The sequence below is a fragment of the Oncorhynchus mykiss genome, chromosome 23 (assembly GCF_013265735.2).
Source record: "Oncorhynchus mykiss isolate Arlee chromosome 23, USDA_OmykA_1.1, whole genome shotgun sequence".
In the NCBI taxonomy this organism is placed as follows: domain Eukaryota; kingdom Metazoa; phylum Chordata; class Actinopteri; order Salmoniformes; family Salmonidae; genus Oncorhynchus; species Oncorhynchus mykiss.
This window is the reverse complement of record NC_048587.1, coordinates 41,331,974-41,356,761: the sequence shown is the minus strand read 5'-3', so window position 1 is coordinate 41,356,761 and position 24,788 is coordinate 41,331,974. Positions and strand designations below refer to the sequence as shown.

Here is a 24,788-nt window from a genome sequence, read left to right as displayed (position 1 = left end):
AAATACAGTCATAGGTGGTTACTCACTTGAAAAGGCAAGGCACACTGGGAAATAATATTGAGACATGGCTTGGTGGGGGCTTTCAGTTAGTTATTTTTGGCCACCCCTGAGTAGAAGTGTTGTACCAGTTTAACTGGTCTATGGTTATGTTTGAGTGTCCTGAAGTCTTACACAACGGCATGTGACCCTAAACAGTTGCAAATAATGTTGTTACGTCTGTAAATCAACACCAAGCGGCCTCTTAAAGAAATACTAACCTCTTTGAGTAATGGTTAAAAATACTGTGTTAGGTGTTATTGCATAACAGCATTGGTGCAGACTATATACACTTCCTACTCTTAGAAATACTAAAGGAGGTGTTATTGCGTAACACTATAAGTGTTAATTCCATAACACTGTATAACAGCCTCAACACTAGGCGTGGACCAATATACACATTGGCCTAGTGTTAAATTTAACACGGTCAGTGATGAGTCAACCCTGGAGAATTTGCCGTGTGGAGTTGGAGAGTGTCTGCCCGAAAGAAAGTGATGAAGAAGGAATGATAGAGAGAGAGAGAGAGGAAGTGGAGGAGACCGCTTGGCTGAAGAAAGTGATGGCGACCAGACAAGCTTTACATAGGGAAAGACGGGACTGTCTTTGATTTGAGTTAACATGCTACAGCACAGACCTCTCTCTCTCTCTATCTCTCTCTCTCTCTCTCTCTCTCTCTCTCTCTCTCTCTCTCTCTCTCTCTCTCTCTCTCTCTCTCTCTCTCTCCATCTGTCTCTCTTCCATCAACCAGGTGATCAATTCCATTGAGCTTGCGCTTCTGCTGAGTAAGGCGGGACAAGGGTGTGTGTGTGTGTGCACCCATGCGTGTATATGTGTGTGTGTGCACCCATGCCTGTATATGTGTGTGTGCGTGTGTGTCCATGCAACCTGATACACAGCCTCTCGGCCTCTCTCTCTCCGTCCCTCCCTTCGTCTGACAAGGTAATTAGTTAGAATTAAATAACGTGTCTATTGTAGACAACAATTAACCGTTGCTTTCATCCCAGTCATTAGGAAGAGTGGAGGTTTTCTTTCATTCTGCTGTGTCTCTAATGATCCCACAGCCTTCCCACTCGCCCGCCTTAAGCCCAGTTAAAACGCCTCTCGCACACACACACACACACAAAGCCGACCACCAATTATGTGTTTTTGTCCTTTTGAGGAAGAAGAAAGGAGAGGGGCGGAGAGAGACATGGGAGTCGAAAAGAGAGTGAGGGAGACATACAAATCAGTTGTTAACTGGGACGTGTTCTTTTCATTTTTTTTATTTACCCCTTTTTTCATGATATCCAATTAAGATCTTGTCTCATCGTTTGCAACTCCCCAACGGACTCGGGAGAGATGAAAGTAGATTCATGTGTCATCCGAAACATGAATCGCCAAACCGCACTTCTTATCATCCGCCTGCTTAACCCGGAAGCCAGCTGCATCAATGTGTTGCAGGTGCCCAGCCCACCACAAGGAGTCACTAGAGCGTGATGAGCCACTCGGGAGGTCTGTGTGGTTTTTCTTATTTCGATTATCTGCAGTTAGATGGCTGGCAGGCCACAAACAGGGGCACTTTTCTTCTCTCCTCCTGCAAATCGCTGCTGCAGCACTACTCCCCTCTCTGTTGTCTGTATGTACAGGGCATCACTACTCCCCTCTCTGATATCCGTATGTACAGGGCAGCACTACTCCCCTCTCTGTTGTCTGTATGTACAGGGCAGCACTACTCCCCTCTCTGTTGTCCGTATGTACAGGGCATCACTACTCCCCTCTCTGATATCCGTATGTACAGGGCAGCACTACTCCCCTCTCTGTTGTCCGTATGTTCAGGGCAGCACTACTCCCCTCTCTGTTGTCCGTATGTACAGGGCAGCACTACTCCCCTCTCTGTTGTCTGTATGTACAGGGCAGCACTACTCCCCTCTCTGTTGTCCGTATGTACAGGGCATCACTACTCCCCTCTCTGATATCCGTATGTACAGGGCAGCACTACTCCCCTCTCTGTTGTCCGTATGTACAGGGCAGCACTACTCCCCTCTCTGTTGTCCGTATGTACAGGGCATCACTACTCCCCTCTCTGATATCCGTATGTACAGGGCAGCACTACTCCCCTCTCTGTTGTCTGTATGTACAGGGCAGCACTACTCCCCTCTCTGTTGTCCGTATGTTCAGGGCAGCACTACTCCCCTCTCTGTTGTCCGTATGTTCAGGGCAGCACTACTCCCCTCTCTGTTGTCCGTATGTACAGGGCAGCACTACTCCCCTCTCTGTTGTCCGTATGTACAGGGCATCACACAGACCTCTCTACTGTCCGTATGTTCAGGGCATCACACAGACCTCTCTGTTGTCCGTATGTACAGGGCATCACACAGACCTCTCTGTTGTCCGTATGTACAGGGCAGCACACAGACCTCTCTGTTGTCCGTATGTACAGGGCATCACACAGACCTCTCTGTTGTCCGTATGTACAGGGCATCACACAGACCTCTCTGTTGTCCGTATGTACAGGGCATCACACAGACCTCTCTGTTGTCCGTATGTACAGGGCATCACACAGACCTCTCTACTGTCCGTATGTTCAGGGCATCACACAGACCTCTCTGTTATCCGTATGTACAGGGCATCACACAGACCTCTCTGTTGTCCGTATGTACAGGGCATCACACAGACCTCTCTACTGTCCGTATGTTCAGGGCATCGCACAGACCTCTCTGTTGTCCGTATGTACAGGGCATCACACAGACCTCTCTACTGTCCGTATGTTCAGGGCATCACACAGACCTCTCTACTGTCCGTATGTACAGGGCATCACACAGACCTCTCTACTGTCCGTATGTTCAGGGCATCACACAGACCTCTCTACTGTCCGTATGTACAGGGCATCACACAGACCTCTCTACTGTCCGTATGTTCAGGGCATCGCACAGACCTCTCTACTGTCCGTATGTTCAGGGCATCGCACAGACCTCTCTACTGTCCGTATGTTCAGGGCATCACACAGACCTCTCTGTTGTCCGTATGTACAGGGCATCGCACAGACCTCTCTGTTGTCCGTATGTTCAGGGCATCACACAGACCTCTCTACTGTCCGTATGTTCAGGGCATCACACAGACTTCTCTGTTGTCCGTATGTACAGGGCATCACACAGACCTCTCTACTGTCCGTATGTTCAGGGCATCACACAGACCTCTCTGTTGTCCGTATGTACAGGGCATCACACAGACCTCTCTACTGTCCGTATGTTCAGGGCATCACACAGACCTCTCTACTGTCCGTATGTTCAGGGCATCACACAGACCTCTCTACTGTCCGTATGTTCAGGGCATCACACAGACCTCTCTGTTATCCGTATGTACTGGGCATTGCACAGACCTCTCTGATATCCGTATGTTCAGGGCATCGCACAGACCTCTCTACTGTCCGTATGTTCAGGGCATCACACAGACCTCTCTGTTGTCCGTATGTACAGGGCATCGCACAGACCTCTCTACTGTCCGTATGTTCAGGGCATCACACAGACCTCTCTGATATCCGTATGTTCAGGGCATCACACAGACCTCTCTGATATCCGTATGTACAGGGCATCACACAGACCTCTCTGATATCCGTATGTACAGGGCATCACACAGACCTCTCTGATATCCGTATGTTCAGGGCATCACACAGACCTCTCTGATATCCGTATGTTCAGGGCATCACACAGACCTCTCTGATATCCGTATGTTCAGGGCATCACACAGACCTCTCTGTTGTCCGTATGTACAGGGCATCGCACAGACCTCTCTACTGTCCGTATGTTCAGGGCATCACACAGACCTCTCTGATATCCGTATGTTCAGGGCATCACACAGACCTCTCTGATATCCGTATGTACAGGGCATCACACAGACCTCTCTGATATCCGTATGTACAGGGCATCACACAGACCTCTCTGATATCCGTATGTTCAGGGCATCACACAGACCTCTCTGATATCCGTATGTTCAGGGCATCACACAGACCTCTCTGATATCCGTATGTTCAGGGCATCACACAGACCTCTCTGTTATCCGTATGTACAGGGCCTCGCACAGACCTCGTGGGCCCCCCTGCCTTGCGGCAGCAGCAGGTGTGTTGTGCCAGTGGATGAAGTTGGTCAGTGGGCCCCCCTGCCTTGCGGCAGCAGCAGGTGTGTTATGCCAGTGGATGAAGTTGGTCAGTGGGCCCCCCTGCCTTGCGGCAGCAGCAGGTGTGTTGTGCCAGTGGATGAAGTTGGTCAGTGGGCCCCCCTGCCTTGCGGCAGCAGCAGGTGTGTTGTGCCAGTGGATGAAGTTGGTCAGTGGGCCCCCCTGCCTTGCAGCAGCAGCAGGTGTGTTATGCCAGTGGATGAAGTTGGTCAGTGGGCCCCCCTGCCTTGCGGCAGCAGCAGGTGTGTTATGCCAGTGGATGAAGTTGGTCAGTGGGCCCCCCTGCCTTGCGGCAGCAGCAGGTGTGTTATGCCAGTGGATGAAGTTGGTCAGTGGGCCCCCCTGCCTTGCGGCAGCAGCAGGTGTGTTATGCCAGTGGATGAAGTTGGTCAGTGGGCCCCCCTGCCTTGCGGCAGCAGCAGGTGTGTTATGCCAGTGGATGAAGTTGGTCAGTGGGCCCCCCTGCCTTGCGGCAGCAGCAGGTGTGTTATGCCAGTGGATGAAGTTGGTCAGTGGGCCCCCCTGCCTTGCGGCAGCAGCAGGTGTGTTATGCCAGTGGATGAAGTTGGTCAGTGGGCCCCCCTGCCTTGCGGCAGCAGCAGGTGTGTTATGCCAGTGGATGAAGTTGGTCAGTGGGCCCCCCTGCCTTGCGGCAGCAGCAGGTGTGTTGTGCCAGTGGATGAAGTTGGTCAGTGGGCCCCCCTGCCTTGCGGCAGCAGCAGGTGTGTTGTGCCAGTGGATGAAGTTGGTCAGTGGGCCCCCCTGCCTTGCGGCAGCAGCAGGTGTGTTATGCCAGTGGATGAAGTTGGTCAGTGGGCCCCCCTGCCTTGCGGCAGCAGCAGGTGTGTTGTGCCAGTGGATGAAGTTGGTCAGTGGGCCCCCCTGCCTTGCGGCAGCAGCAGGTGTGTTATGCCCGTGGATGAAGTTGGTCAGTGGGCCCCCCTGCCTTGCGGCAGCAGCAGGTGTGTTATGCCCGTGGATGAAGTTGGTCAAAGGGTTGTTGATGCAGCCGCTTCTCTCTATGTCTTTCTTCCTCTCTCGGCTGCACGTATCAGCCAATCATAACTAATATCAATGGTGATGTAAATCAAGTGTCAATCAAAAGTCATGCAGCTGTGGCAGCACTGTTAATGTTTTAACTAGGTAGCTAGCTACACACACTCGACCGGTCACCGCATCTCAAGCCATGCATGTTTGGATACTGGGTGTGTGTAATGTCAGTATAGGCCAGGCTGGGAAACAGTCAGGTACGCTCCACACAGCGCAGACCAACAGATGCAAACAGTGGGGAACTCTACCACGTCACTTCCACTTGCAGGCAATGGGTTCAGAACAACAACGTCAAAAACGTAATACAAAAAAATGATATATATATATATACCAAGTGCCCTTTTTTTTAATATATATATCACTACCCAAAAGGGCACTTGGTGAGTGGGAGGGATAAGGGGCATGTGGTGGGCACAGGTTGCCTCCTATCTGTGCCCTATGCTGCGTATGTACCACCATGTACTGTACCCACATACACTCCTTTCACCCTCTAGAATCCAAATGAATGTATTTTTGGACTGATGGTTGTTGGGTTTAGTATGTTTGGGATACTGGACAGAGGTAGCGTGTGTGTATAGGCTTTTCTCAATAGATTTTGATCAACTCCTGTCTCATGTCCTCTCTCATGTCCTCTCTCATGTCCTCTCTCATATCCTCTCTCATGTTCATTCTCATGTCCTCTCTCATGTCCACTCTCATGTCCTCTCTCATGTCCTCTCTCATGTCCACTCTCATGTCCTCTCTCATGTCCTCTCTCATGTCCATTCTCATGTCCACTCTCATGTCCATTCTCATGTCCTCTCTCATGTCCTCTCTCATGTCCTCTCTCATGTCCATTCTCATGTCCTCTCTCATGTCCTCTCTCATGTCCTTTCTCATGTCCTCTCTCATGTCCTCTCTCATGTCCTATCTCATGTCCTCTCTCGAAAAGTCAAAAGGCAGTCGAGGAGAAGTAGCACTGAGAGAGAACGTGGATGAAAATGTGCTTGTATGAAATTGAGACTCTCCTTCTCCACTCAAGCGTCATCAGGCAATTGACGTTTACAGGGGGTGGAGATAATACGGTGTGAGGTGTGGTGGAGCACGGTGAGATGGTGACCTTGCCAGTGCTCTGCTGGCACTACCTCAGATTAGATGCCATGTTTATTTATTTATTGAAATCAACTACTTGATTCAAGGTCTTGTTACGAGGAGACCAAGGCTGTGGCTGTATTTCCATAAGACTGGGGAGAAAAAGGGTGGGGAGAAGGGAGAGAGGAGGTAGAGACTGGGGAGAAGAGGGTGGGGAGAAGGGAGAGGGGAGGTAGAGACTGGGGAGAAAAGGGTGGGGAGAAGGGAGAGAGGAGGTAGAGACTGGGGAGAAGAGGGGAGGGGAGCTGGAGACGGCTTCTGCTGCCATTAGAAGTGGGATCAGATAACGGCCTAGAGGATCCAGCCGGCAACCGCCCGGTGACCAGGCGAGATGATGACCAGTATGACAGCTAATTACGACCATTGTATTCATCACCCCAGATAATAAACAAATGTATGGTTTATCATTAGCCTTGATGGGCTATTCCCTCCATTCCCCCACTCCTCCACTCCTCGTTTCCCATTCCATCTCTCTCTTTTTTTAATTGGGAAAGGGTTCTTGTGGCCTCTAAAAATGGGTTCATATAGCTTTTTATCAGGAGGGAACACAGAGAGAGGCAGTAGAAAGAAAACAAGATGATGACTGTCATTAAGACCACTGGTGCGTGCTGAGAGCTTTGCTATAGTATGCAGATTTACACACCAATGCTCATTAACGCTACAGCTCACATTACATTGCCTTTCTAGCCATAGCCGTGACGCAGAACAATAAGTGTATTTTTTATTAAGAGAGAGAGGGAAAGAAACATAGGCATTTAAAAGTGAATGGCTTTTTTATTAATCTCATTGTTAGTAGATGAAAGGAGTTTGTTAATTCAGGGGGATGAGTGTTTGACCTTTGCAGTCTAGTTTTAGCAGTGTTCGAGGTGTATGGTGCTGTGTGCTTTTTATTAGGTTTGGGTTCACTGTGTAACGGAGCGTGCCAATGCTGCAACCAACCGGTCGAAACTCCTGCCAAATGTGACATGTTCTAATGATTTTCTCTTCTCTCTCTTTCTCTCTCCTGTCTCTTTCTCCCCTCTACCCTTTTCTCATACTCTTCCCCTCCCTCTCTCTCTCTCTCTCTCTCTCTCTCTCTCTCTCTCTCTCCTGTCTCTTTCTCCTCTCTACCCTTTTCTCATACTCTTCCCCTCCCTCCCTCTCCCTCTCTCTCTCTCTCTCTCTCTCTCTCTCTCTCTCTCTCTCCTGTCTCTTTCTCCCCTCTAACCTTTTCTAATACTCTTTCCCTCTCCCTCTCTCTCTCTCTCTCTCTCTCATCTCTTTCTCCCCTCTACCCTTTTTAATGCCCACCCCTCTCTCTCTATTTCTTTCTCTCTCCTGTCTCTTCCTCCCCTCTCTCTTTCTCTCTCCTGTCTCTTCCTCCCCTCTCTCTTTCTCTCTCCTGTCTCTTCCTCCCCTCTCTCTTTCTCTCTCCTGTCTCTTCCTCCCCTCTCTCTTTCTCTCTCCTGTCTTCCTCCCCTCTCTCTTTCTCTCTCCTGTCTCTTCCTCCCCTCTCTCCTGTCTCTTCTTCCCCTCTCTCTTTCTCTCTCCTGTCTCTTCCTCCCCTCTCTCTCTCTCTCTCTTTCTCTCTTCTGTCTCTTCATCACCTCTCTCTTTCTCTCTCCTGTCTCTTCATCCCCTGTCTCTCTCTCTTTCTCTCTCCTGTCTCTTCCTCCCATCTCTCTTTCTCTCTCCTGTCTCTTCCTCCCCCCCTCTCTCTCTCTCTCTCTTTCACTCTCCTGTCTCTTTCTCCCCTCTACCCTTTTCTCATACTCTTCCTCCCCCTCTCTCTCTCTGCTGTCTCTTCCTCCCCTGTCTCTTTATCTCTCCTGTCTTCCTCCCCTCTCTCTTTCTCTCTCCTGTCTCTTCCTCCCCTCTCTCCTGTCTCTTCCTCCCCTCTCTCTTTCTCTCTCCTGTCTCTTCCTTCCCTCTCTCTTTCTCTCTCCTGTCTCTTCATCCCCTGTCTCTCTCTCTTTCTCTCTTCTGTCTCTTCCTCCCATCTCTCTTTCTCTCTCCTGTCTCTTCCTCCCCCCCCCTCTCTCTCTCTCTCTTTCACTCTCCTGTCTCTTTCTCCCCTCTACCCTTTTCTCATACTCTTCCTCCCCCCTCTCTCTCTCTGCAGCAATTTGGGAAGATTTTAGACGTGGAAATAATTTTTAACGAGCGAGGTTCCAAGGTAAGTGTGCCGTAACTAGTGTCACTTAATTTCTCTCTCTCTCCCTCTCTCGCTCTCTCTCCTTCTCTTCATCCCTCTCTCCCCAGGTCCCTACCTCCTCAGTGTAATAATTACTTGGCTTTTCTTTGGCTCCTCTGCCTTCAGGCAACGTTCCCTATTGTACCCTCCTGCCATACATTGTGACATACAGTACCACGCTGCCATTTAGCTCAATACTGACACTTGCCTGGTTTCCATACATGCAGCTTGTCCAGTAAGCTTCATGCTGACAGTGTTAATCCTGACTTACTGAGCAGTATGAATGTCCCAACTCACCTCCTTACCACTCCATGGTACAGTAATACTCACTTCTCAAACAAGATTTGTCAGAAAGTACATTTAGACAGGTCTTTCTTTTTTTTCTTTTTTTTAACATTTGCAAACCTCAAAAAAACTCTGTATTTTCTGCACCATCTAGGTAGAAGGATAATTACGTAACACGCTTTTCCCCAAAGGAACCGAAAAACAGTTCCTGATTATTTATCTCATTCTAGAAGAAGAATCTAAGATATCCATGGCAAACACAGGTTGTATTATTCCACTACCCACAATCCTCTCCTTCTGCTCACCATGAAATTAACACAGCTTAGCATGAATAAACATTCTATTTCCATAAGAAGCTCTCTCAATTTGCATTCAATATGTTTTCACTCTTTGAAGAATGCCCACTCCTCTCTCTCTCTCTTCATGTAAGCTAATTACTTGTGCGTGATAAAAAAACAAAAACAAACAGTAGACTCAGAGAGAGGGTGAACTTGCAGCATGCACAAAATGTGAAAATGATTAATTTTGCCATCAAATCCCACTTTCAATGTATTAGTTGTGTGTTATTTGCATCAGGCAGTATAGGCTGGGATCCCCTATACAGGATCACACCGCAGTGGGAAGCGCCCGGTTCACACACATTATCTACCAAGGCAATTAATTACATGGCCCTACCAGCACAGGATGTGTAGGGTGTATAGGCTATGTCCCAAATGACACCCAATTTCTCTAGTGCTATGGGTACTGGTCAAAAGTAGTGCACTAAATAGGTATTAAGGTGCTATTTGGGATATAGACATAGGCTAAAAGGACTTGGAGGGCTGGGGGCTTGTCTTGTCCAACATGCTGTTTACCAGCCATATCTAATGGCTCTCATACCCAGACCCAGTTAACTCTCCTAGCTCCCACCATAACTCCCCGCTGCAACGTGTGTGTGTGTGTGTGCTGCACCGTCAGGCCTAGGGCTCTCATGGCCCCCTTACTGAGCTGGGCCTCCTGAGTGAGCTTCAGGATGAGGCCTACACAGCAAATTCTCCAGTGTAATTTAGTTTTTTACAAAATTACACTGAGAGTGTTAATTCAACACAGTGTTAAATCAACTTATTGCTTAGTGTAAAGAATTATTCAAATATTTCCCAGAGTGCCTTGCCTTTCGAGTAAATTGTTTTAAAAAAGCCACCATAATTTGACTTGCAGACCTGATGTGGCCTGTAAACCATTACTTTCAAGCAATTGTATTACGCTCAAGTAAAAATGGGTTTAGATTTGTTCCTAAAGGGGAACAAACACTTGGCGCTGTAGTGGTACCCTGTAAGGTCATCCTTTGTACATATAGCAATAGGTACTTAATTGATCCCCAGTTCATAAAATTCTGAAATTTTCCATAATACTGGTTCCACTTCCAGGAAACATCCAACCAGGAGTTCTATAAAATCTGGGAATGTTGAATTTTACAACCCATTATGCTGGTTTATAAAGTGATGTGTAACTCCTATTGGAATCCAACCAAAGTTAGGCTATCCAACAGTTGGAATTTGTATTTGGCTACAATCTGCATTCAGAATAAATTACAGGGTTAGGAACATTGTGCGGAGACTAGCTAAGGCATTTACACTGGAACAAACATTTCAGTAACGAGTGCAAAAAAATCGAACTAACTGATTGAATTAGTTTAGAAAAATGTATGTTATTTATCATTGTGCAGCACAAGGTTAATCAATTAATGTACACACACAATCATATACAGTGGGGAGAACAAGTATTTGATACACTGCCGATTTTGTAGATTTTCCTACTTACAAAGCATGTAGAGGTCTGTAATTTTTATCATAGGTACACTTCAACTGTGAGAGACGGAATCTAAAACAAAAATCCAGAAAATCACATTGTATAATTTTTAAATAATTAATTTGCATTTTATTGCATGGCATAAGTATTTGATCACCTACCAACCAGTAAGAATTCCGGCTCTCACAGATCTGTTAGTTTTTCTTTAAGAAGCCCCTTGTTCTCCACTCGTCACCTGTATTAACTGCACTTGTTTGAACTTGTTACCTGTATAAAAGACACCTGTCCACACACTCAATCAAACAGACTCCAACCTCTCCACAATGGCCAAGACCAGAGAGCTGTGTAAGGACATCAGGGATAAAATTGTAGACCTGCGCAAAGCTGGGATAGGCTACAGGACAATAGGCAAGCAGCTTGATGAGAAGGCAACAACTGTTGGTGCAATTATTAGAAAATGGAAGAAATTCAAGATGACGGTCAATCACCCTCGGTCTGGGGCTCCATGCAAGATCTCTCTTCGTGGGGCATCAATGATCATGAGGAAGGTGAGGGATCAGCCCAGAACTACACGGCAGGACCTGGTCAATGACCTGAAGAGAGCTGGGACCACAGTCTCAAAGAAAACCATTAGTAACACACTACGCCGTCATGGATTAAAATCCTGCAGCACACGCATGGTCCCCCTGCTCAAGCCAGCGCATGTCCAGGCCCGTCTGAAGTTTGCCAATGACCATCTGGATGGTCCAGAGGAGGAATGGGAGAAGGTCATGTGGTCTGATGAGACAAAAAATATAGCTTTTTGGTCTAAACTCCACTCGCCGTGTTTGGAGGAAGAAGAAGGATGAGTACAATCCCAAGAACACCATCACAACCGTGAAGCATGGAGGTGGAAACATCATTCTTTGGGGATGCTTTTGTGCAAAGGGGACAGGACGACTGCACCGTATTGAGGGGAGGATGGATGGGGCCATGTATCGCGAGATCTTGGCCAACAACCTCCTTCCCTCAGTAAGAGCATTGAAGATGGGTCGTGGCTGGGTCTTCCAACATGACAACGACCCGAAACACACAGCCAGGGCAACTAAGGAGTGGCTCCGTAAGAAGCATCTCAAGGTCCTGGAGTGGCCTAGCCAGTCTCCAGACCTGAACCCAATAGAAAATCTTTGGAGGGAGCTGAAAGTCTATATTGCCCAGCGACAGCCCCGAAACCTGAAGGATCTGGAGAAGGTCTGTATGGAGGAGTGGGCCAAAATCCCTGCTGCAGTGTGTGCAACCCTGGTCAAGAACTACAGGAAACGTATGATCTCAGTAATTGCAAACAATGGTTTCTGTACCAAATATTAAGTTCTGCTTTTCTGATGTATCAAATACTTATGTCATGTAATAAAATGCTAATTATTTACTTAAAAATCATACAATGTGATTTTCTGGATTTTTGTTTTAGATTCCGTCTCTCACAGTTGAAGTGTACCTATGATAAAAATTACAGACCTCTACATGCTTTGTAAGTAGGAAAACCTGCAAAATCATCAATGTATCAAATTCTTGTTCTCCCCACTGTATATCGAAAAAAAAAAAAAATCAAAGTGCAATAGAGCAGGGAAATATGATAATGTTGGGTGTGGTTTTGTGTATGGTTTCAAGCCCATGTATTAGGGTAGAACTAGGTTCTCAAAATAAGACATTATGAAATCCGTATGATATTGTGTCAAATAAGTCTGTTTTTTTATGATAACATGTTTGCTAGTGATGGAGAACTTAAGCTTCCTGAAGCATTGAGTATTTCCAGCCAATTGTGTTGAAAAAAAGGCTAATTACGCAAGGCTTTGATCAACATGTTGTACAGTAGTGGCACCTGCTGGTCAAAATAATTTAGAACAGCCAAATTATTATAGATGATGTCGCACAAGCTATGCAGGGTAGCTTTTTTGGCTCTTTTACCGAAACCAATACCAAACCAATCAGGTGGTTGTTCGACAAAACATCGATCATGTGCTTCTGATAAAGTGATACAAGCATCGGCACACTGCTTCAAAGTACCTATTTAGTTATTTCAAAGCAGGCTTCGGAGCTGAATCAACAATCATGTCTCTGTCCATAGCTGCCGAAAAATATCGTAATAATAACAAATATTAATATATATATTTTTTAAATTCTCTCAAAAGTTGTGAACTGGGTCTTCACTAATCCTGTATTAGCAGGAACCAATATAACTAGCAGGAACCAATATAACCAGCAGGAACCAATATAACCAGCAGGAACCAATATAACCAGCAGGAACCAATATAACCAGCAGTAGCACAGACAAACACTTTTTCAGCCCCCACAAAATAAAATACAAATCTGCACCCAAAAACGACTTCCCGCGAAGCCTATCTCTTTGTCACTAAGAAATACAGTCATGGGTGGTACAACTACAATCTACTTGAACTCAGGGAAATATTTGAATAAAGCTTTACGCTAAGCCTTATGTTAATTTAACACTGTTCCAATGACTGTATGGGTCCACAGACTCAACACTTTGAATGTAAAATGATGTATTTTTTTACATTGGAGAATGTACACTAGAGAATTTGCTGTGTAGTATTCTCAAGGCTCCCTGAGTGAGCTGGGCCTCCTGTACAAGCTGTGTGAGGCCCAGTGTGTAGCACCTGTCCCCTCTCCTATAGCGCCACACTGGGTGTGTGTGTGTGTGTGTGTGTGTGTGTGTGTGTGTGTGTGTGTGTGTGTGTGTGTGTGTGTGTGTGTGTGTGTGTGTGTGTGTGTGTGTGTGTGTGTGTGTGTGTGTAAGTGTGTGTGTGTGTGTGTGTCAGCAGGCTTTCGCTCCCTCCACTAATTAAATGACAGTATGTCCAACTGATCCTTAACAAAATGTTTCTAAGGACGACTACTGTCAGAAACCTCTGGAATAGAGATCTCTCTCACACTAACACACACATACACACAAGACTGTTGAAAAGTGAATGTGCATCACCTGGTAAACAAACGTGTGTACGCACACATACATACACACACATATAGTTGGAGTGTTGGGAGGTTGTGTTTCTGAATGATGTGCTAGTTAGTTTTCATGCTTCTCCTCTTCAGCACAACTTGACCGTGTGTTTCTCAAATTTCACTAACCTGCTCACATATCTCTCTTCTGCTGAATACCTCCCTTTCTCTTCCTGATACTTACCTTGTGCCATGTGTTCTTTCTTCTTTCTTTTCTCTCTCTTATATCATCCTGCTTTTTTCCCTCTTCTTCCGCTCTCTCTTTCCCTCTCTCTATCTCCCCACTCTCTCCCTTTTCTCTGCGTTCCTGGTGATCTCAGGGTTTTGGGTTTGTAACATTTGAAACGAGTGCAGATGCGGACCGTGCACGGGAGAAACTAAATGGTACAATCGTAGAGGGACGCAAAATAGAGGTGCCTTCTTTTCCCTGTACTCACCCCTTCCTCCCTCCCCTGTTCTCTCTCTCCCTCTGCCTGACGGTGCTTGCCTACCACCCCCTCTTCTCTCCTCCTCCACCATCCTTCTCTCCCTCTGCCTGCTGCACCTTGATCGCTGCATGCTGAATGCTGAACTCTGAGCCGTAAGTGTGCGTGTGTGTGCGCACGTGTTGTGCGTCTTTACATGTCTCTTCTGCATGCATGTGTGTGTGTATGTTTACCAGGGGCATGTGTATTAGATCAGAATGTGTTTGATACTGAAGGAGCAGAGCAGAACACTCAGATCCCTACAAACTTGAGGTTGATGTATGCGCCAGTTTGAAGTCCTCTCTCTTGCTGTTCTCACGTACACATGCTCTCTCTCCATCTCCGGCTCATGTTTAAATTAACTCAATCTCTGGGTATCAAAGTGCTGCCAACGTTGCTTTAAATCCCGCTTGTTTATCCAAAACACCCCTGCTTATATTACACACCCCAGGGCAAAAAATATAGATGTTATTTCTCTCTCTCTCTCTCTCTCTCTCTCGCTCGCTCTTTCTCTCTCTCTCTCTCTCTCTCTCTCTCTCGCTCGCTCTTTCTCTCTCTCTCTCTCTCTCTCTCTCTCTCTCTCTCTCTCTCTCTCGCTCGCTCTTTCTCTCTCGCTCTCTCTGTCTCTGTCTCTCTCTCTCTCTCTCTCTCTGTCTCTTTCTCTCTCTCTCTCTCACTTACTTACCTAGTCTCTATATATCTCTCTCTTTCTCTCCCCCTCTCTCAGGGTGTTTTTTCACATCCGCCGTCGTTCTGCCCCCATTAAGATAATCTATGTAATGTATAAACAATACCTGGGCCCATACATCAAATCAGACACGGGCTACGGTAGCGTTAGCATAGCCTAGCGTAGCCTCAAGGTAAATGACCTCTGCTGGCCCATTGGAAATGAAAGCCATTAGCACTAATTAGCAGCAAAGGGAAACGCTAACAAGGCAAGCTAGGAAAACATGCTAAACTCAACTCGGTGCTGCCAGGGACAGGGCGAGAGGGTGAGCTGTTTTTCCCTCAGCAACCTCAGAGAGAGAGAGAAAAAAACTAACTTTAACATTTCTGTTTAGAATGAGAGGCCCCTAAGTGATTGATAGAGATGTTTGCAGAAAATGGTTCCTTTAGAAGAAGACTAAAGCTCAGACATCTAAGAGGATTTAGGTTCATATGATGCTGGTGATATATTATTCTAACCATGTCTTGCTGCATGGTTTGCTAGCCAGGCTTGTAACTATATTATGAGCCTGCAAGAATGATGCTCTGATGTGCAGTTGGTGTGTGTGTGTGTGTGTGTGTGTGTGTGTGTGTGTGTGTGTGTGTGTGTGTGTGTGTCTGTGTGTGTGTGTGTGTGTGTGTGTGTGTCTGTGTGTGTGTGTGTGTGTGTGTGTGTGTGTGTGTTTTGTTTCATTAGTCCCAAAATATAGTCCGAAAATGTTTTGCTTGTCAGAAATCAAGTTTTCGAGATATGTAACTTTCAATTGATAGAAATCATCCCCATATGATGCATTTTGGGAAACATTTTGGGGCTATGTCAACAATGGACTAATGAAACAAATACCAAAAGATATTGGGTGGAATTTTCCTTTAAGGTAAAAAGTGTGAGTGTCATATCTGAGTGATGATTCTAGTGATGACACCAGTGGGATATGAATTGACTCCATATGTGGTGAATAAATTATGTGTTATTTTAACCACAGCGGAATCAACACTGCTTGGTATTGTTGTTACTCAATTAAGTTCATTTCACAAGCAAACTGTGACTTGCAGGTCTACCGTTACCCATAAGCCAGTACATTCTGACTCTCATTTATGGTCAGAAAATGCTTAAAAACATTCTCTTAGACCATCACTTGGTGACAGCTTTTAAAATGGAAGTTTTTGAATAGAACAACCATTTCTCTATCACTAACAAATACAGTCATGGTTGGGTATCGCTCACAGTCACTTGAAAGGCATGCTGGGAAATATGGTTAAAAAAATAATAATAATAATAACTCTAACACTACACGTGTTTTTCCCAAACATTGAGTGTAACAGCATTAACTCTTATAAAGTGTTCATTGAAGTCGGAATTGGCAACACCCATGGTGTTAGGGACTAACATTCTAGTGATGCTAGTTTGTGAACACCTTGAAAAGTGTTAGTTTAACACTATTTCGGTGGGACACATATAATTTATATAATTTCTAAGAAAGTGTTGCAAAATTCTGATCTCAAATGTGCTTTGTGTGTGTGTGTGTGTGTGTGTGTGTGTGTGTTCTCTAACTGTCTAATCTCTATCGCTGAACACAGGTCAACAACGCAACAGCACGAGTAATGACAAACAAAAAGGTGTCAAACCCTTACACAAACGGTAAGCTCTTCCCTTATCCTCCTCTTTCTTCCTCTCCTTCTCACACATTCCCCTTCATCCTTCCCTCCTCTTCCTTTACCCCCTCCCTACTTCCTCCTACCCACTTCTTCTTTCTCCACCTCCTCCGCCCTTTCCTCCTTCCATCTCAATGCCACAGACAGACAGACATTGGTGCTTTATACAGACAGATTAGACAGATCAGAGGCTAAATGTACTATATTTACTAAGCTGATGATGTAATACATATTCAGTGACCCAGACTCTAACCCTATGATGACTAAACCATGATCAGGGCCATGACTGCAGCAACTCAGGTTGTTAATTATTATAATCATTTAATAATTTAATACTTTTTAAGAAGGCTGGTTGGTTTTTATTTGAATTCTGCAAGACTTTCTTCATTTGAAATCATTTCTGGAGGGTTTTTGGAAACTTTGCCTCTGCTGATTCCATCTGGCCTTAAGCATGACTTGCCTCTCAGCTAGGAGATGATACGGGGACCATCTCTTAAAATCTCCTAATATAATAAGAACAAAGAGGGAAAGGGGAATTGGTTCGACCATAAGGAGAGAAGGAGGAGATAGAGTGTTGGGAGGGGGAGAAAAGTGAATTTGTTGAGAAGGAGTGAGTGGATGAGTGGATGAGTGGATGGAGCAAATAAAAAGCCAGGGCTCATTCTGAAAGGGTTTTAAGGTTTGTCTCGCTCTCTCTCTCTGACACTCATTCATGTTGATGGGAGAGAGAGCAACAAGATCTCATAGTTTCCCTTTGAAATTCGACGCATTATGGATGATCGTATTTTTGACGCATTAATTCCGCATGGTTACAGGATTAATTCCGCATGGTTACAGGATTAATTCCGCATGGTTACAGGATTAATTCCGCATGGTTACAGGATTAATTCCGCGTGGTTACAGGATTAATTCCGTGGGGTTACAGGATTAATTCCGCGTGGTTACAGGATTAATTCCGCGTGGTTACAGGATTAATTCCGCGTGGTTACAGCATTAATTCCACGTGGTTACAGGATTAATTCCGCATGGTTACAGGATTAATTCCGCATGGTTACAGGATTAATTCCGCGTGGTTATTCCGCGTGGTTACAGGATTAATTCTGCATGGTTACAGGATTAATTCCACATGGTTACAGGATTAATTCCGCATGGTTACAGGATTATTTCCGCGTGGTTACAGAGTCAAAACAGGCACAACTCAAAGGGTTAAATTTAGATATTCATTTGGAGTGGTTAGGGTTATGGTTTGGGGACGGCTTAAAACAAAATAATACAAAACGAGGCACTATTACCATCAGATATCATCAGGTATTCTCGCGACTTGCTAGCACATTGGGAACTGTGGTGGTGTAGTGGTCTAAGCAGTGCTTTCTGACTTTGTGCATCATGATTTCGTGACCAGTGGTGGGCAATTTCTTTTTTTCTCTTTTTTTTTGTCAGTGCCGAAGAAGGCACATATCGACGTTCTCGGGACCTTTACAAATGTCTGAAATAGCAGTCTATTTTTTGTGATCACCCTGAGAGAGAGAGGGAAATCGAGAGAGAGAGGAAGTTAGAGATGGAGGAGAGAGACGAGGCCAGGAATGAATCAGCCAGACATGTCAGCACTCCTCTCATCCTCCACCCACTCCTACATCCCTCCATTGTAGGAGGGTTAGAGTGGTGCAGACAGAGAGAATGAGGCCTGAACGGCTCGCCATCCGTCACTGTCACTGGACCACACCACCACACTTCTCTTCTCCTCTGGCTCTCCTCTTGTCTTTTATTATCCCTCACTCCTCCCACCACCGCACCATGCTACACAGAAAGAAAGCGTCTGCTAAAAAAATATATAATGTTTTGGGATGCTAAGCTAACGTCAGTCTAAGTGAATGGGATGCTAAGCTACCGTTAGTCTAAGTGAATGGGATGCTAAGCTAACGTCAGTCTAAGTGAATGGGATGCTAAGCTAACGTTAGTCTACCGCTCCCTGTGTGTTTTCTATAGGCTGGAAGCTGAACCCCATGGTGGGAGCTGTCTATGGTCCTGAATTGTATGCAGGTAAAACTCCACTGATGCAAACACTACAATAGACTACAATACAACACATTACTATCAGAGTACAACTATACTTGGTCCTAAAGACTATCTGGCGAACAGACTATACACAATTTCAGACTCACACAAAGACTACACGATAGGCCCACAGACTATACAGGCTCCAAACTAGAGCCCAAAATCTGCAGATCTCTCTCGCTTTCGCTCTCCTTCCTCTCTCTCTCTCTCACTCTCTCTCTCTCGCTTTCGCTCTCTCTCGCATTCGCTCTCCTTCCTCTCTCTCTCTCTCTCTCTCTCTCTCTCTCTCTCTCACTCTCTCTCTCTCACTCTCTCTCTCTCTCTCCCCCCCTCTCTCTCTCTCTCTCTCTCTCCTCTTTCTTTCTGTCTCTAGTTTGCTCTCTCTCTTTCTCTCTATCTTTCTTTCTTCTCGCTCTTTCTCTCCATCTCTCTTTTTCTCTTTTTCTCTTTCATTTTCTTTTTCTCTCTCTCTCATTCTGTTGCTGTTGAATTGATCATGTGATCATGCAGGTATGTGTGGGGTTTTGTGCATTCATGCATTAATGAGTTCATGAGTATATGCATAAACCTGTGTGTGTGTGTGTGTGTGTGTGTGTGTGTGTGTGTGTGTGTGTGTGTTTGGCGGAGAGGCTGCTTTCATTTAGAGGAAGTGCTGAGACTGCCTGGTGTCTTTAACTGCGCTCCTTTCTGCTCATTAGACTGAAATCTGTTCATTCCAAGACAGCTTTACTGCCAAGCTCTAAATAACAGCCCTGACACAGAGAAGCCATCTATCTCTTTTATTTCTTCTCTCTCTCCTCTCCTTTCCTCTCCTCTCCTCTCCTCTCCTCTCCTCCGCTCTCCTCCCCTTTCCTTCCCTCTCCTCCCGTCCCATGCTCTCCTCCCCTCCCCTCTTCTCCTCTTCTATGCTCTCCTCCCCTCTTCTACCCTCTCCTACCCTCTCCTCCCGTCCTCTTCTCTCCTCCCCTCCCCTCCCCCCGCTCTCCTTTCCTCCCCTCTCCTCTCCTGTCCTCCGCTCTCCTCCCCTCTCCTCTCCTCCGCTCTCCTCCCCCACCTCCAACCTACCTCTCAGTCAAACCCCACCCTTTAACTCAGAGCAACCCCAACCCCACTGATTCTCAACCCCAACCCCACTGATTCTCAACCCCAACCTTACTGATTCTCAACCCCAACCTCACTGATTCTCAACCCCAACCTTACTGATTCTCAACCCCAACCCCACTGATTCTCAACCCCAACCCCACTGATTCTCAACCCCAACCCCACTGATTCTCAACCCCAACCCCACTGATTCTCAACCCTAACCCCTAGATGTATGCACGTGAACGTGTGTACGTAGGTACGCACACACACTCACACACACACAGTAGGCCACCTTCTCTGTGTGTGTGGCTGAGGCGACCGGCTGGCTGTCTGATTGATAGCATGTTAATGTCTCGAGTCATCTTAAACATGCCAGTAAAGTTTGCCAAGCCTAAACGATACCATATGCCTCTGCAAGTCCCATGTGGCATCCCATGGTGGAGGAGTGTGTTTAAGTGTATGCGTGCGTCCACCATTCCTACCTGAAGATGCAGGGAGAATATCACAGGAAAATATATCCCAGCTTTACTTACAAAACAACCGACAGTACCTCCCTCACTTCTCCCATCCCTCCTTCCCTCCTTCCCTCCACTGGTCTTCTTACTCCCTCCTTTCCTTTCCTCTCCCCTTTAAATATGAAAAATGAAAAAAATCCTGTAGCGGAAGTGTTGGGTCTGGATTTCTTCTGGAATAATTATAGCTGCATTTAATCTACTTTAGGCGGGAATAGAGCGGGATGTAACGGCCATTAATCACTCTTTATCAGTGTGGCGTTCCGAGCGTGGATCAGCGGAATTGGGGCCCATAAATCGTGTGTGTGTGACAGAACACTCCGTCTCCATTCCTGCAGTCGGCTACAGGTTTATTGTGTTCAAATCCCATTCAGAAAGAATGACGGATGAGAGGAGAGAGAGGAGAGAGTAGAGCAAGAGAGAGGGGGGAGAGGGGGGTGAGAGAAGGGAGAGAAGGGAGAGAGAGAGCGAGAGAGAGAGAGCGAGAGCGGCCGGCCACTCAAATCTACTATGAATCCACTACACACAGGCACGTACACACTCGCACACACTCTCACACTTGCACAAACAAGCATAGACGCATGCATTCACACACATGGATATGAGGCGAGAATGGTCACTTCGTTCTTAACTTATGGAGTAGGGTTGAATAGGGAGGCACTTCATTATTTAATCATTGTGCGTTTTTGAGGGTGTGTGTGTGTGTGTGTGTGGGTGTGTGTGTGTGTGTGTGTGTGTGTGTGACTGACTGAGTGGAGTAGACTGCGGGGCATGAAGGACAATGAGAGAAATGTAATAGTGATTGATTGACTGTGTCCTAGGCCTAGTGTATGCAGAGATGGTGTGTGTGTGTGCGTGTTTGCACACTGTGTGTGTGTATATGTGTGTTTGTGTCTGCTAGTCTGAGTATATGCATACAGTTTAGCAGGGAGCTCTCCAAAACACAACAAATAAGATTAAAATGCAAAGCGCAGGCAGAGAAATAACAAGGGGCTTTTCAACATATGCTGAAAAATTTGCAAGTTGGAAGGTTGACATTAGTTTGACTTCGGAGTGCATCACTCTGCCATGATTTGATTGGTCCAACGTGGACGAGGTCGCTGTCATTTGCTGACCCGCCTTTTATTGCTGAATCAATTTAATGTATTCTTTATGTAATAAAATGAGAGGGTGTGAGTGTGAGTTTATGTGAGTGTGAGTTTATGTGAGTGTGAGTTTATGTCAGTGTGTTTGTGTATGTCAGTGTGAGCAAATTGTGTGTGCGGGTGTGTGATTGCTGTGGTAATGTGTGTAGAAGGCTCTTTTAATTGTCTAAGGATAGATTTAAGGCTTAATTAAGCATAATCAGACGCTAACGCTCTGTCACTGTCCCCAAGCACAGGCTCTACACACACACACACAGACCACGGGGTAGACAGACTAGACTGGTGTATAGGAGCAGTCTTCCAGTACGACTCAGACAGATGAGGAAGCAGTCTGCTGGTAAATTGTGGTGTAATGCAGAAAGCCAGGGCCATGTTTATTAAAGGGAAATTCCACCACTTTTCAACCTCATGTGCATTATCTCCAGCATAATACTCGACACATATGAAAACTGTGCTTTTATACATGTTGTAGGAGAACATATGAAAGTTAAGACGTTCTACCCGATGACATAATCAAAACGTTAAAACGTTTAAAAAATAGTGATCGTCAAACACTATGAGATTTGTGTCTAGAAACGTACTATAATCCCACCCTGTGATGTCACAGAGAAGCATTTTTTTAGGAACTTTCTTACAAACTGTGTTATAGTTACGTGTTGCATGTTCATAAACACAGAAACACAGAAAACCTCACGTACCTGCAACTCACAAAATGTTGCTTATTCACACAATCCTCCACAAGCCCAAACGCTGATCAATAATACATATGCACACCGAGGTTATTACAGTTCCTGAAGACTAAACCAAGAACGAATGATGAATAAACAATTTAGGAAACTGTAAATAAAATCATCAACAAACCCGTTTGAAAAGCTGAAACCAGACTGAAACTATTATCCTTGACTCCAAAACGAACTAAAAGAAATTGTCATGAATTATGTTCAGTTTTAGTTTTTCGATTTTTTTCTCAAAATGTTGGGCAAAAATTGAATGGGTTTTTCAATCAGGCTTTTTTTCTAGTTGGGGTTTTCAAGCTTCTCGATCTGGCGGGTCACATAGAGATTGACTTGAATTTCAAGGTAGACTCAGCGATAGGATGTTGCCATGAGCAGCACCTCAGATATCGCTCATGTTCCTCTGCTCAGACGTTGCTGACACATGCCAGATCTAGATACTGTTATATGTATTGGCTAATCACATCATATGGTATAGCAGTCTGGTGCCCGACCGCACAGTCGATGACGTGCCACTCAACCATTGGTTGATGCATGCAGGGAAACGCGTTAGCGTTAGCTGATACGTAAAATCCAGGTGTTGTAAGATCTGACAGGCGACTAAGCAGAGGGACACGCCCATTGAGGTGAGCAGGATTTTGCTCTCACACAGTCACACAGAGTATCTGCGCATGGGCATGGGTGCACTTCACGCTGCTACAACGTAGGTATCTATGGGCCAAAAACAGCTGGGTGCATCTTCGTCATCTCACTGAATCTACCTTTACACCAAACATAATCTAACCTATGACCTGGCTCATTAACTTATGCACAGTGGCAAGAAGTGACACCCCCCCCCACCCCAAAAAAAACTTTACAACACAAACAGTTGAGGTTTACATACACCTTAGCCAAATACATTTCAACTCAGTTTTTCACAATTCCTGACATTTAATCCTAGTACAAAATGCCATGTCTTAGGTCAGTTAGGATCCCCACTTAATTTTAAGAATGTGAAATGTCAGAATAATAGTACAGAGAATGATTTATTTCAACTATTATTTATTTCATCACATTCCCAGTGGGTCAGAAGTTTACATACACTCAATTAGTATTTGGTAGTATTGCCTTTAAATTGTTTAACTTGGGTTAAACGTTTCAGGTAGCCTTCCACAAGCTTCCCACAATAAGTTGGGTGAATTTTGGCCCATTCCTCCTGACAGAGCGGGTGTAACTGAGTCAGGTTTGTAGGCCTCCTTGTTCACGCACACTTTTTCAGTTCTGCCCACAAATTTTCTATAGGATTGAGGTCAGGACTTTGTGATGGCCACTCCAATACCTTGACTTTGTTGTCCTTAATCCATTTTGCCACAACTTTGGAAGTATGCTTGGGGTCATTGTCCATTTGGAAGACCCATTTGCGACCAAGCTTTAACTTCCTGACTGATGTCTTGAGATGTTGCTTCAATATATCCACAAAATGTTCTTTCTTCATGATGCCATATACAGTCCCTCATGCAGCAAAGCACCCCCACAACATGATGCTGCCACCCCCGTGCTTCACAGTTGGGATGGTGTTCTTCGGCTTGCAAGCCTCCCCCTTTTTTCTCGAAACATAATGATGGTCGTTATGGCCAAACAGTTCTATTTTTGTTTCATCAGACCAGAGGACATTTCTCCAAAAAGTACAATCTGTGTCCCCATGTGCAGTTGCAAACCGTAGTCTGGGTTTTTTATGGCGGTTTTGGAGCAGTGGCTTCTTCCTTGCTGAGCGGCCTTTCAGGTTATGTCAATATAGGATTCGTTTTACTGTGGATATAGATACTTTTGTTTCCTCCAGCATTTTCACAAGGTCCTTTGTTTTTGTTCTGGGATTGATTTGCACTTTTCGCACCAAAGTACGTTTATCTCTAGGAGACAGAACGCGTCTCCTTCCTGAGCGGTATGATGGCTGTGTGGCCCCATGGTGTTTATACTTGTGTACTATTGTTTGTACAGATCAACGTGGTACCTTCAGGCGTCTGGAAATTGCTCCCAAGGAAGAACCAGACTTGTGGAGGTCTACATTTTTGTTTCTGAGGTCTTGGCTGATTTCTTCTGATTTTCCCATGTTGTCAAGCAAAGAGGCACTGAGTTTGAAGGTAGACCTTGAAATACATCCACAGGTACACCTCCAATTGAATCAAATTATGTCAATTAGCCTATCAGAAGCTTCTAAAGTCATGACATAATTTTAAAGGCACAGTCAACTTAGTGTATGTGAACTTCTGACACATTGGAATTGTGATACAGTGAATTATAAGTGAAATAATCTGTCTGTAAACAATTGTTGGAAAAATTACTTGTGTCATTCACACAGTAGATGTCCTAACTGACTTGCCAAAACTATAGTTTGTTAACAAGACATTTGTGGAGTGGTTGAAAAACAAGTTTTAATGACTCCAATCTTAGTGTGTATAAACTTCTGACTTCAACTGTAGATGTCTCCTAGCCTCCCACAGATACCTTACTTTCTGTCCCTAACACTAAAACAACCAAATAATAAAAACATTTAAAAAATGGTTATATAAAACATGAACTAAATACAAACTAACTGAAACTAAACTGAATTTCTAATAGAAATCTTAAAAAACAAATGGAAATAAAAACAAATATAAAAACACAAAACTTTGAGAACCTTGATGCTCACACACACACACACACGCACACACGCACGCACACACACACACACACACACACACACACACACACACACACACACACACACACACACACACACACACACACACACACACGCACACACACACACACACACAATACAACCACACACACACACACACACACAC

The 24,788-nt window shown here is 45.4% G+C and overlaps 1 protein-coding gene across 7 annotated transcripts in view; it reads left to right on the top strand.

Annotated features, from left to right (window-relative positions):
• The window catches only part of LOC110502777 (RNA binding protein fox-1 homolog 3), a 739,581-nt gene that overhangs the window by 688,682 nt on the left and 26,111 nt on the right, over positions 1 to 24,788 (top strand). For 6 of the 7 annotated variants that reach the window (XM_036960469.1, XM_036960467.1, XM_036960465.1 and 3 more), the window contains 4 exons: positions 8,471 to 8,524; positions 13,933 to 14,025; positions 16,360 to 16,420; positions 18,421 to 18,474. In XM_036960469.1, coding sequence (XP_036816364.1) covers positions 8,471 to 8,524; positions 13,933 to 14,025; positions 16,360 to 16,420; positions 18,421 to 18,474 — 262 coding nt within the window. The remainder of the gene's footprint in view (positions 1 to 8,470; positions 8,525 to 13,932; positions 14,026 to 16,359; positions 16,421 to 18,420; positions 18,475 to 24,788) is intronic. The other variant, XM_036960470.1, reaches the window with a different exon arrangement.